Below are 13,843 nucleotides of genomic sequence, written 5' to 3'. Positions count from 1 at the left end.
AAATATATTGTTTATTTAAAAGTTGGGTTGTTATACAAATGTCCCATTAAACTTAAGTAAATCAAAAAATTCACACAAATGGCTGGTAACAACCGCTTAGTAATGGTTCGCCAAATCAGCGCAATAATGTTCATAAAGCATTCTTTTTCTCTGTTGTTCTCAGTAAAATTGGTCCTCAGTCTCTACATTAAATAGTCTGCAGACATAACTCCGTTTTTAACAGTTCTCTTTGAAGACCATGGGACAATTTTGACTGCCTACCATACAAAGGTTAGAGATAGAAAATAGATTTCTAGTCTTTGCAACGTTCTTTAGTAAGCTAAACTCCTTTATGCAACCAATTTTGTCCACTGTAAAACAAAGGAAGTTTTGGAATTAAAAGTCATGTATACACTGATTAGTATCTGATTCTTCAGTTTTAAAGCTCTTTTGTCATCAAGGTACATGGTCTGTTTTCTTTCAAAGTACGATTTACCATGAAACGACCAATTTTGTAAATTACTTACTCATAATCGTTAATACGTGAATTATTTTAAGAAGAATGTTCAATTATCCGAATTTTTATTAAAGGAATGATGCCAACGCAAACGATAAATATCTGAATAGCTTGTAATGATATTTTGTCCTGTTATAGCTTATCTTCATACAAGGTTAGCAAAGTCGGAATAAATGAATCAACGTATATCTATTTAATTGTATGCAATATACCCAGGTTTATCATTCATGTTAAAACACCACTCTTATAGATTGTTTAATTTTATTATTGGCCTCGAAACGCATTCAACATTATTTTGATCATGTACTAAACAATTTAAGTTCTGAATAATATTTTGTTTATTAAACGCACCACGTACATATTATAATTACTGTCATTTTTTACTTATTTTACACCAAAACACTAAGGAAATTCATTTCAACTATGCATTTTATTATTGGAAAGTGTAAACAATGTTTCTTTAGAAAGCGATTTCATAGAAACAACAAACAAAGCTTTTAAAAATTCAGTAGCGAAAATTTATTCAACGAAATGTCTAAGATCTTTGATATGTGAATCAATTTAACAAATAATATTATCTGTTTAATTTCAATGAATGCATTACTTCAAAAGCATTAGGTTTTTCAACGCCTATAATAATGATTAAAGGTGATGGATTGTTATAACTAATCTGTTCAGTCCAAAAATAAACCTAAAGAATAAAAGTAATGTTTTAGCATGAATTGGTTTAGTTATTGCCATTTTTATTCGTTATTAACTATTTAACCGAATAAATAAATTTAGTTTGGTCAATCTAAAAATAAAACGTAAACTAGACTGGTTTTATGGAAAGAGAATTTGAACAACATATATTTCTCACTTATGTAATTATTATGGTGCTTGAATAAGACTCTGGATTATTTCACAAACTGTAAACTCGAGCAACTAGTCAATAGGTTAATGGACTGACACCAACATGTAAGATCAGTTATTTGTAGTCAGAATTCACGATATTAAATTTACTGTCCAGGGCGTTCGGTTAGAAATTTGCTACAATTATAGTGAATCAAATATTTACTCTAAATTTACTCAACAAATACTGATGGCTTCTGATACTATAAATAAATAAATACATTGATCTATGGTTGTATTAACTATGTGAAACCATTAGAACTGGAAACTGGGCTTTCCTTACCAGATTAAAAATGTTATATTATTCAAAACAGTCCTTTATAATAAAATATTTTGAAATAATTCAGCTACTTCAAACCAAATATTGTAACACATAAAAAAGTAGTAAACCAACCTTAAATCTTCTTAGACAGAACTCCCACTTCAAACGAATTCGTTTTTCCAATGGTGAATGTAGAAATTCTTCAACACTGCATCCTAAAAGTTTTTCCATTGCAATACTGGCTAAAAGACATCTAGAATATGTTCCTGTATGGTCTGATAGATGAACAAATGTACCGTATTCCATCTGTAGAGAAGTTTCAAGATTCATGGGGGAAATTATTTATTTGTACAGTTTTGTATGGGGCATTATCCCTATCTAATATTGTCTATGTGTCATCACATGCGATGAAATCTATATGGAAAGTATAGGAAGGACAATCAAAGTAACGAAGCTCAAAAACTCTAAACAGAGAGCTTGAAAAGTTCCCCTCGATTTTAAAGTTGGTATTTGTAAGCCTTGTAGTAAGCTAAAACGCAGATCTGAGTCCACAACCCAGATTGATTATTGGCAATAGAATAACATTTTTGCTAATATCGGCATCATGGGTGTTCAAAACAAATCAGCTCTGTTTAAAAAGTGTTAATTTGATCAAGTCATATATTTTGAGTTGACAGAAAAATGTTCATTTTTGATGATAATTCACTTAATGGTGTTGTATTAATAATTTTAAATGCCCAAATTCAAATAATCTTTCTTTCAATTGGAGTCTGAAACGAAGAAATATTGACTGAACCTGCCCTTTTATGTGAGTTTTCATTTTTAACTGTTTCAAATGGAGCTAGCTACATCGAGATTTTAATCAAACAAGTTCGTCATCGTATTCTGGACATTTGATTGTAGAACGATGTAGAAAAATTTACACAAAACCTTCAGACCTTTAGTTTCTTGTTAATATAGTCCTTTGTATTCTTGAGAGACATTTAATTTCGATTGTGATGCTTTAAGAATGGTAACTTGAGGCATACTCTTGTACCTCAAACACTTATCAGGATAAATTCCATAACACAGTTTCAATGTTAGTGACAACTGTGTCAGCAGACAACGAATACTTCATCTTCTAGTTTAGATAATATTGGTGTTCTTTGTGTTATAAATCTGCTCAGTAGACTTGTTAAAAGAACACATAACTTGATTAGCTTTTTGAAAGTATTTAACAATATTTAAAATGTTTCCTATGACTTGCCTAGTTTTATACTGCCGATATGTTTTGTATAGTTTACTGAATCCAATTGAGACGAAAAAATGATTGCATCTTTTATTCTCAGTTTTACTAATCGTAATCAACTTTTAACTAGTTTGCCAAACTCAACAAGCGAATAAATTTTTAGCCAACTGCATTATTAATAAAACATCGTTTATAGGTGTTTAGTACAAAGAAGACTGATTATCTTTCCAAACTTCATTTACGATTTTTTCTCAGAGTACGACTTTTCCTGTGAGAGACAACCGCTGCCTGAAACCTTTAGTTATAATGGGGTCTAATCTTTACTAAAAATGCTAAGAATTAAGTGAAATGTTAAAAAATTATTAGTTTCGCATGACTGAAGCAAAAGTGGTTAGCTCGGCTAAACTATTTGTGGTGGTTTTTGAGACAAAATCTTTCTTTTCTATTCATAAGGCTTGCTTTGTTTGGGTTCCGAATAATTTCTTCTGTTCCCCTTACATATTTGATAGAATTTTTATTGAACAAAGCCATAAAACGAAAGAATTATTCATTAACTGTAAATACTTTAGTATTATCAAAGAAATTCTACTCACATTTACGTGTTGTTTATCAAACCAAGACAGTCTTTGTCCACTTGTCGGACAACCTGGAGTGGTGCACATTGCAAACATACATTTAACATTTGGGTCAAATTTTTTTCCAGGTGCTGTCACATCATAGTCTGCTGGCGGATCACATGACCTCAAACGACCATGACAATTAGAGCATTGCAGTGTTATGAGGTATTGTGAATTTTCACAGTCCAAATCGATTTTCGTAAACACGGCGAATGTACAAGCATATCCAGCGACAACTAAGAAAATATTTCAAAACTTATTTTTGAGTGAACGTGAAAATAATTTCAAATGATCGAGCTGTATTAGACGCTCAGGTCTTACTGAGACAGAAAAAGTTTTAGTTTCGTTTGTATACATAGTAAGAACTATTTCACTAGTTTTGAATCAGTTATTAAAACTATTTTCGTATAAAAGTAAGTAGTTCATTATTAATCTTAGAAGAAAACAATATTAACCAGGTGTAATAGACAAAAATATTTAAAACTCCTAAATTTCACTATATTGCGGCTCCAAACAACTTTATCCCTAATGTTTTTGCTAAGCAAATATATACTTAGTTTGTTCCGATGGTATCATGATTGTCTGCCATAAGTAAGCCTTGTCAGAACTTCTCATCCAATTATTCTATTTACTTACTTACTTATGCCTGTAACTCCTCGTGTAAAAGCATACGCCACCCACCAGCATTCTCCAGAGAATTCTGTCCTGGGCAATCCTTTCCAGTTCTTTCCAGTTGCTACTCATCCTTTTCATGTCCGCTTCCAACTCTCGATGTAGTGTGTTCCTTGGTTTACATATTTGGATTAAACAAACACCTAAACTGTCGATATCTTAGCAAAAACGCTTTATGTTCAAGCTTTAGGTTCAACATTTAGCAGTAATTAATTAGCATTATCCAATGACTAACGTGTATAAACAATTATGGTTTTAATAGTGTAAATGTATGTGTTTGTTACCTTTTCCTTCTTTGAGGTCTCGAACAGTTAAGATATTGTGAATACTTGTCAGAGGAACTTTGTAGATCTGAAAAAAGAATATTGTTATTAAGTTTTGTTTGAAAACTTTAATTGGGAAGATAATTACTGTTTATGATACATTCAAAATCTGCCAAACTAATGTTTTCCAAAATAAATGATGGAATTGTTTTGAGACGCTATCGTGAAATCATCTATTTTCTATCCTATTAGATTTAATAATCCCTTGGAAATCTATCAGTATCAAATAACGACAAACCAAAAATATAATTTTTTATCACGATTCTGGTTTAAATCAACGGGTTCAAAAGTAACTTTGGAAAGGAATGGAAACATATTAACGCAATACCAGTAGCCTTCGTAGTGTTCACGTATGTGCGCTAAATGAAACCTTAAGGTGTTGTTCTAGTAGTAAGAAGCGATAAAGGTTCGGAATTCCAATTAAAAGGTTATTAAATTTTCAAAATACAACTTTTTACAGCCTTGTCCTCTGCACCAGAGTGTTTATAAAGTAGATACGTGGCAAATTTCATATTATAGCATTGGTGCAATCAAAAGAACTTTTCCTGGTGTAAATTTACAGCCTCGACTCTTTTAGGAGTCAAAAATGTAACTACTAGTTTCTGGACTTTTGAGAACATAAATCTATGTAGGCAAGTTTAAAACACATTCTCATACAGGATAAGGTTGATTTGGATTTTGTAATCTGAATTCAAAAAATAAGATTTATTGAGACACGTCTACGCTATCCAACACCATAACTGGCTTTCGTTGTGTTTATTGTTACGTCAACAGTTTTTGATGATACCCGCTGAAGTATATGTTTTTACGACCTATCAAACATTGATGCAACTACCCTGTTACTTTATTACCTATTTAACTTAAACTGTATTAAACAGCTCTAGTTGTTAAATGCAGTTATAGATCTCTATTCGATTGAGGTACAGTTTTTTTTGGGTTTTTTTCTTTTTTATTCTTTTTAAAAAAACCTTTTTTTATTTATTTCTTTTTGTATTTGTTACTGCCTTTTTGTTCGTTGTTCAGTAAGTAACTTGTTGAAATACCCTGTGCTGAGAATTCTATATTGTACCAAAATATAATATTGAATAAAGCCATTAATAATAAAAAATAATCATAAAATAAAAGTACAAACCAGTACTACGATTACTAAATATCGTTAGAAGTTTAAAAGATACAGTTTGGTTGCAGTGTACAATATTTCTGCGGGTTTTAAAATGTGTACAGAAACAGTCAAAAAGTATTAAGTCTTAAAGTATTATAACTGAGCGAAATCCTCCTCGTATTTAACTGCAGCTTTAGTGATCCAAACACTAACCAAATAGTCGATTTCTAATTCATTCCAGTAGAAAATACGATAAGGGCCGAAACATACAAATTAATTGCTAACTTATCTGTGATCAGTCGTCGAGATATAGTTCTTCAAAGTATAGTCTACCTTTAATAAATCAATACAAAAAATGGATTTATTTTTATCAGTGAAAACTAATATGAGTAGAATATGGTAAGTAGGTGAAGACAGACATGCTCTATCATAATTGGGGACGTAACTAGCCAATTTTTATTAGAACTCTGATACACTGGTGGTTTCTACTCACATTACTGTGCAAATAGTTATGTTTTGAGTAAACAAGATATCGTATCTCTTGAATCTGCCTTTCAGTCATTCGTCTGATATTTCTTGTCTCTTTATTACATAATCATATTTGATGGTCTACCTATCTAGTATATTATTCAGGTACCAAACGTTTTATCTCGAATCGTGGTCTACTGTCCCGAATCTAGTACAGTGATCTACCTTGCGCATTATCTAGTCATCCCATTGCGCGTTATCAAATAAGTGAACTTCAAATTCAGTCATTTCAAGAATAATAACAAAACCACTTAACTAGTGCAAGGAAGCACGCTTTGTAAACTGTTCTTCTTTCTGACTAATTTATTATACCGTAGGCTTTAACGTAAGAATTTTGAACATACCACACTATTGGTAAAGAGCAAACATGAAGAATGAGGAAAGCGATCATTTTCTCACTGTCAACAACGTATCGTCATTGTTCACAAGAATACTTTCAGTAGTCAATTTTCAGCTCCTACATCAATACAGGGACTTGGAGTCATACCTTAAATTGTCTCAAAGTAGGTTGTAAGATGTTAATTATGTAGACCAAAGATACAGAACCAAAGGTTGTGGCTAATCATTTGTGTCTATAATATTACTTAATTGGTAAAATAATCAGTCATATAGCATGTAAAACAAACGTTAGTAAACAGCACATTGAATACTAATACCACTTGCAGTTATTTATGTCGCAATAATGTCACTGTGAGACATAATGATGTTTAAAACGCTTGGAATATAAAACAACTTGCTTATCAAAATACAGTGTTACTAGTATAACCTAGAATGAACACAAAATCTTGATGTTGTTTATCCCAAAACTCTCATTTTGTTCGAGACGATGGTTAAATCTTTATCTTAAGCATTCGTAAATCTATAAACAAAAATCAGTGAAATAGGTGAGTTACAGTTCACAAATTAGTTGTTATTCAATCTACCCAATCACAATGATAATTATAAACTCTAAAACATCGTAATGATACATGATATTTTAAAGACTATTTTTCCAATTTCTGACCTCTGGTTGAGCCGTTTTATATCCCATTGGTAAAGATTGTAATAGTCTGTCATCTACATTCTCAACAGTGAACGAAGTGTGGCCGCTTTCCAAAATATCTATGCTTTGAGTCCGATGCTTGGAGTGTTGACTTAAACGATTGGCCTCTGCACAGTCAGGTGAGATAATGATTAGTGTTTTTGAGTTTGGTGAGGCAACCACACCTTTGCGGTAGCGATCGTAACGAACTGGACAGTTTACAATCGATAAAACGGTAGACTGAAACAAGATTTTAGTGAAAACATGATGTTTTAATACCAAACATTGGACAGGCTTAATCTCAAACTTTATAGAACACATTAAGATTTGGAAGAAATTATTAATTTTGAAGTACATGTACCAAGGCTTATGAGTTATGATCAAATAACGTGGCTTTGGCACCTAAATTCTTAATTATCAGGCCAGTATCTCAAATACAATTTATTTGATTAGGCTTATCAACTTCATCATATGTGCATATGGAAATTTGAGATGTACTAACTCAAGTCTTTTTGTTTTAAAGACGTCCTACAGCCAGTAGATTTGTTTATTAAGTAAAATTTAGGGTTTATTCATGAGATGCAATGGTTTTAAGTAGGGAACTAATGACTACCTCCAAAATTGTCCTTAAAATACTATCTGATATGGTGAAAGAGATTTCTTGTAGATTTTTAAAACTATAGCTATTAAAACCTTTGACCTACAAATGATATTTTGCATGAAGCTTTAGTAAATATCCTTTTATTTATGCTCACAAAAGCTGAATCCCACGGTTTCACACAAAATTCTTTTCCCTTTTTACGCGAGTGAAAAATGTTTTGCACATTTAATAGTTTATCGAACGTAAATGAGTATAGACTGACTTCCCAAAGTTTGCTTATGATGCCTTACAAGCATAAGTACGAAGGTCTAACCAGTTATGCTACTACCTAAAATATCCACAGTTTAATGGCAAACATTAAGGCGCCTTTTTATGTTTTACTCCCCAAGTGTGTGTTAACTAAAAGTGGGTTTTAACTGATTGCTTGACATAAATCTAAAGCAGTTATATATAAACAATCAAGTTTAGTTAAATGGCCATCGAGAAATGAAAAAATTATAATGACTAAAAAAGACGAAAAATGACATGAAAGTTCTTGTTACCTTTAATTTGTTGCTATAGTGTTGCTCAGTTATCAACAGACTTTATAAATGATGCAAGGCTTCATTTTAGATAAAGTGAGAAAAATATTACAGTAGGTCCAAAGTAATTATTTAAAGGCTCTTTCAGATTTTTCGTTTTTACCAAGTTATCGCCTAAAAAGCCATCATATTTAATTCCAACTAGCTAGTTTCAACAACCAAAAATTTTCAATGAACATATATGAAATACTGAAGGAATTCTTATGGCTTAATAGACCGTCATACAGGTAGCACTGTCCTCCAAAATTTTTTCATCATGATAAAACTTCTAATTGAATGGTTATAATTTTCAGATTAATTCATTTTGCAAAGAATATCATTAAGATGGTTGAAGGCTTACATATGGTATAAAAGCTGTTAATGCAATGTGAATCCACTCTTCATTCCAAAAGATTAGCGGAAGACAGTTACATGAATCATCAAAAAGCATGACTTCACACAGCTGTAGTACCGTTTGAACTGCTTCCATCGACTGAATTGACTTTGATTTGTTGGTTGTGCTCGCGTTTTGTATTGTTAATTCCTCGTCTCCTTCACACTTTAGTTTCTTTTGAGACATTAATAAAGTTTTTGGGTGCTTTACTTCCGAAACAACTGCAAAGAACGTAAACTCTAAAGAAGGATTATATATATTCCAGTTGAAGTGGCTTTGGTTGTTTGAGAATCTTTTGGAGTAGATTTCCTGTATTACTTGATGCAGAGGTCTGTGATAAGCTGCTGAACATACTAAAGATGACTTTTGTGACAAGAGTTAATGGGTTAAAAACGGTATACATGGTTTTGACGTAGAATAAAATAAATCTTATTTAAATGCACTATACAATCAAATTCTGAAAAAACACCGATAATAGTGTATTGTTTTTTCCTATTCTAAAATGCAGCAATCATTGCACTGATTGCAAATTGCTAGCATATAGTTACCCTAGCTGCTACTAGTTCTATGCTTCCTAGGAAATTCAGCTGACAGCAAAAGAGATCTTGTTGAATTCATCGGGCATCTGATCATCAAACCAATTATGATTCCTAACTGTATTATGTTAGATAGCTATTGTATGAAATATATGCAGTTGGTCAAACATTAAACCAGTATGTTATTCTAGATAATAAAAATTTGGATTCGTTTGTAAGATATGAAAAAAATGGCTGGGGAAAAATATAAATTAGTGACAACTGTTCCTTAGTAAAATGCAATATTACGATACACTACATTCTGTCAATCATGGTAAAGCAAAGCGGTTCAATGCTAAAAATTAAATACACACTTATTCTACGTCAAGCATATTGCATGCACATCTACTTCTAGTCACATTATTCATCACACATTCAACATATCGTCTAGCTAAAAATGTAATTCATCTGTCACGGTTGATATCACTTTAATTCGTGACCATAATTGTGTAGACGTTGATAAACTACCATGTTAGACGCGTGGCTTGACAACACATGTCGTTAAGATCTGACGAAATCATCCCCATAAAACAAAATTCATCTCAAAACCAGTCAAAATCTAGTGAAATTTGTTGTTTTCATGAAATGATCAGCGATATGCAGTCTTTTCCTTCAAGAAAATTTGTTTTGTCAAGAGTTTGTCTGTTCATAAGTTTGTGAAATTCGACATTTTTATACCGTAAAGATCATCCATTTCCGAAATAAGAACTAAACAGATCAACATAATGGCCTAATAACTTTAAATCTTTCACTAAAAGATGTCTGGCTTAAACCTTTTGTGGTCTACATGGAGCAAAAATTGAACCTTTTGACAAATGATAATAATTTTGTAAAACATATTACGCTATCCTAAAACACGGGTGCTGAATACAGTCAAGATTTTCCATCGGCATAAGCTTAACGTTTATACTCCTAATCAAAAGTAGATCTGGTAACTCTTGAACGTCGATTTTTGTTTTAATCAGAAATCACTAACTTTTAGGCGGCTTATGTATAACTTGTCAGGAAGTGCATATTGTGTAATGCTTCCACTCCTGTCCCTCAAAAGCAGATGATAATTTGAAGGTGTTTGAACCATAAAACGTTCTTCATAAGAGTTTCTTTCTTTGAACTTTAGTTTGGCATTAAGCACAATCACGCAATCGCCTTGCGAGAAAAATAATCGGAATTCGCATACTAACCAATGTTAAATTGAGATGCCACCGAATTAACACTCGAGAATGTACCCCAATAGCTTCCGTTGATCCAATCATATGTGCTGTCTCTAAGAGTGAATCCTAATACAGCTTGACTATTCGAACTCGAGAAATTAGTAGTGCATCGTTTAACGGACTGTTTCTGAATAATCACACCTAGAAGGTTAACTTTAACGTGTTTTTCGGAAATGTTTCTTATATTAATAAGTTTGTATTCATCAAGAATGTTTGTCTGTTGTCGTTTTTTATGTATATACATTCTTATGTTGAAGCGCAGTAATGAATCCGAAGTTTGTTTTTCCGCCAAATCTGTGTTATTCCGTGCCTCCAGTATTCAATATTTTAAACACGACCTTGTACGAACCGACTAGCTTTTTGTGCTTGCTTCTTGATTTATCATTACGGTAACGCGTATTTCTCAATGTTAAATGAGTGTTGGCTAAGACATTCGACTTCATTCATCCTTGTCTGTACGGTGTTTATTTGTGGGTTTGTAGATCTTGTAGGTTGAGTGAATGCATTTGAATTCTCCATACCAATAGTTATCAAACTATTAAGCAGAAGGTTGATCGAAAAGTGAAAATGTGTAAGAATACGGAAGTGAAAGAATATGAAGGAAATCGGAGGTGATAGTAGGCGAAATCGGAATGAAATACTGGTATGTGACAATGACATTGTGGCAAGTTATGAGACATGTATCCGCCACAGCTGGGTCGAGAACGAGATGAATACTGCCGGTCCCAAGCTCGGGTAAAGAAGGAGGATTGTGCATGTGTTCAGCAACGCCATCCTGTAGAATACAAAACTGCTAAAAACATGCTAACCAGAACAAACAGATTTGACCGTTCATACTATGCCTCCTTAGTTGAAAGATCTTTAATTATACGAATTATGATGCCCAATATAGAGAGCCGATATTGTTCGGAGTTGACGAGGCCGATGCTCTTTATAACAATCAAAGAAACAATTAATATGGGAACACGGATTGTTCGGACAGTGTGAGAGATAAGTAAGACTAATGAAATAGCTGAGCAAATGAGAAAATAAAACTTGGTGATGCTCGAAATCAGATGCATCCGTGCTCCGATCTCCAAAACGGAAGTGCTCCACATAGTCAAAGAGTTTTTCTAATGCTGTTCAAAGAAGCTCAAAATGCACTTATTGGATGGGAATCTCATGAACCCAGTACCATCAAAGGCTCTTGTCAAATTTAAAGAAAAAACTACATTATCAACAAGTCGGTTTTCTGATGTATGAGCATGTTCAACGGGGCGAAAAACTAGGTTTGCATGTTATTTCACTCGCCCTGTAAATTCAGACAGAATAGATATTATTAAATGCTGCTCGGATAAAAGACGTCCCCAAGAAAATATCATAGTAGAACCAGTCACTTGTTTGACTGTAAACGAGTGTTCATGATGAATTCAAAGTCTTTGGAGTTATTGTCGTACACTTTTTGACAATCTTTTGTTGCCCGTACATTCTGAATTATCTTTCGATTAAAGGTTCATTTGAATCTTAATGTGATGGTTTGATTTCCGGGTTTGAGCTATCTAGCCTAAAGGAATCAATAAATGGTATGACTTTATAGCAATATAATGATAATTAAACCGTTACAAAGTGTTCTTACAATGGCAGTTTTTATAGAGACTATTAAATGAATCACTCAAGTAGGCTTCCTATTATTGATTTTTTTAGTTTGAAGCTTATTACCTTAAAAATCATTCAAATAGTTAGGAAGAAGTGAGCGAAATATAATGAATATTTTGAAATATTCCACTTAGTGTCCTATTGACAGTATTAATATCTTTCGAATTTTTCTCTGTTTTATGCATTAACTTCTATCCAGGACTTTTGTCAATTTATCTTTATATTTCTTATTTTTCTGTGACCAAAACTTTATTATTTGAACACGGTTATTATTTGTCCACTTGATTGAATATTATTGCTGCATATTGCTGGAACATTTTCTCGCTTCACTTGTCTTTATGAATCAATCTTGAACCCAGTAGGACTCTCAAACGACACAAAAGTAATTTATGGACGTTTTCATAGGAGATCTATTGGAGATATGCCTCGTTTACCGGAATGAGTTGTTCTCCCAGACAAGAATATACTGGTATTTTGATTATCACAGTTCGATGGTCACACGCCGGTATGAAGAATGAATACTGCAAAAAAACGTGGGCTATTTGCTGATTCTGTTATTCATATAACCATGCACTTTTTATTAAAGTGAATCAATAATAAATTTGATGCTCTGTTTCAGTTGAATCGTCTCCACTCTTCGCATGCCAAGCAGTCAATCCATAGGTCAGCTATGAGATAGCTTCTCTGACTTGACTTTGTTCAGTTAGAAGTTAAACTCGCTCATTGCAAGTTTTAAGATTACGCTAACCAATCTCAGACCCCGGAGTGGTGAAACAGTACAGATTGGTGGACAGACAAATCAAAGTCATACTTCAAATACTGGAAAGGTAAAAAAACAGCACTTAAGCTTGTCTATTGAACCTAGTGTGTAGGTAACCAATCAAAAATGTTAGGCCAGGCAGTCAGCGGAGAAGTGCCAATGTTCCATCAATCATAGAATTGATTATCATCAGGAATTTCAGATGGACTCTCGATCTGGATTAATTAGGCATAAGTGAGCATCTTGTAATACGATTGGAACTCATTTGTAGCAAAGAACTTAGACGATCTCAATACAAAATACATTACAATTAAAAAGCTTATGCAAAATTCTACTAAACAATAAGCTTTGATACAAAGACTGAAACGATATACTTAATTTGATGTAAATTCTTACAGAAAACTCCTGCAGAATATTAATGTATAACAAATTGAAATGGATTACCAGAAGATGTGGAGAGTTTTATTTCCCAAGAAGACAAATGTATCTGTAAACTTCATTATTTGTATAATGCGGTACAACCAATGAAAGTTACGTGAAAATAATGCGGCGTTGGCCAGTAATAGCAGGTGAATAAGATTGCGATTATAGCAGGCGTGTAACGTCGCGTCAGTAATTTTCGATTCCACAAACCTAGTGTCCTACGCTCCGATTTTAGTTTTCCATGTCATCTATCGATTTCGAAATGATGATAGGAGTTCTTGTAATAGGACCAAAGTTGACCTGAGTAGATTTGGGGTTGTAATATTTTCTTCGTTGATCTCCCTGTCTTCTTCGTAAGCATTTTTCTTAGACTGTTCTGCTAGTTTGTTTGAATAATTAACGGGATATCTATCTACAGTTCAGGGTTTAATTGAACGTACTAGTTACCAAATCTAATGACTTCAATTCTTTCTAGCCCTTCGATAATCTTCACATTTAGTTTTGATGTCAGATTTACCAGTCATTTTAAAATGTTATGTCATTA

At 32.8% G+C, this 13,843-nt stretch overlaps 1 protein-coding gene across 1 annotated transcript; it reads right to left on the bottom strand.

Annotated features, from left to right (window-relative positions):
* Positions 1 to 1,739: 1,739 nt before the first annotated feature.
* MS3_00005181 (uncharacterized protein) lies at positions 1,740 to 10,725 on the bottom strand (the record flags this gene model as incomplete). The annotated part of the gene is made up of 7 exons (XM_012944440.2): positions 1,740 to 1,955; positions 3,471 to 3,730; positions 4,451 to 4,517; positions 7,123 to 7,380; positions 8,663 to 9,058; positions 10,247 to 10,416; positions 10,452 to 10,725. 7 exons carry the CDS (start codon positions 10,723 to 10,725, stop codon positions 1,740 to 1,742), a joined length of 1,641 nt encoding a protein of 546 aa, XP_012799894.2.
* Positions 10,726 to 13,843: the final 3,118 nt, after the last annotated feature.

Source organism: Schistosoma haematobium, chromosome 3 (genome assembly GCF_000699445.3).
Source record: "Schistosoma haematobium chromosome 3, whole genome shotgun sequence".
NCBI classification, from domain to species: domain Eukaryota; kingdom Metazoa; phylum Platyhelminthes; class Trematoda; order Strigeidida; family Schistosomatidae; genus Schistosoma; species Schistosoma haematobium.
Note: the sequence above shows the minus strand (reverse complement) of the source record. Positions and strands in the feature narration are given on the sequence as shown.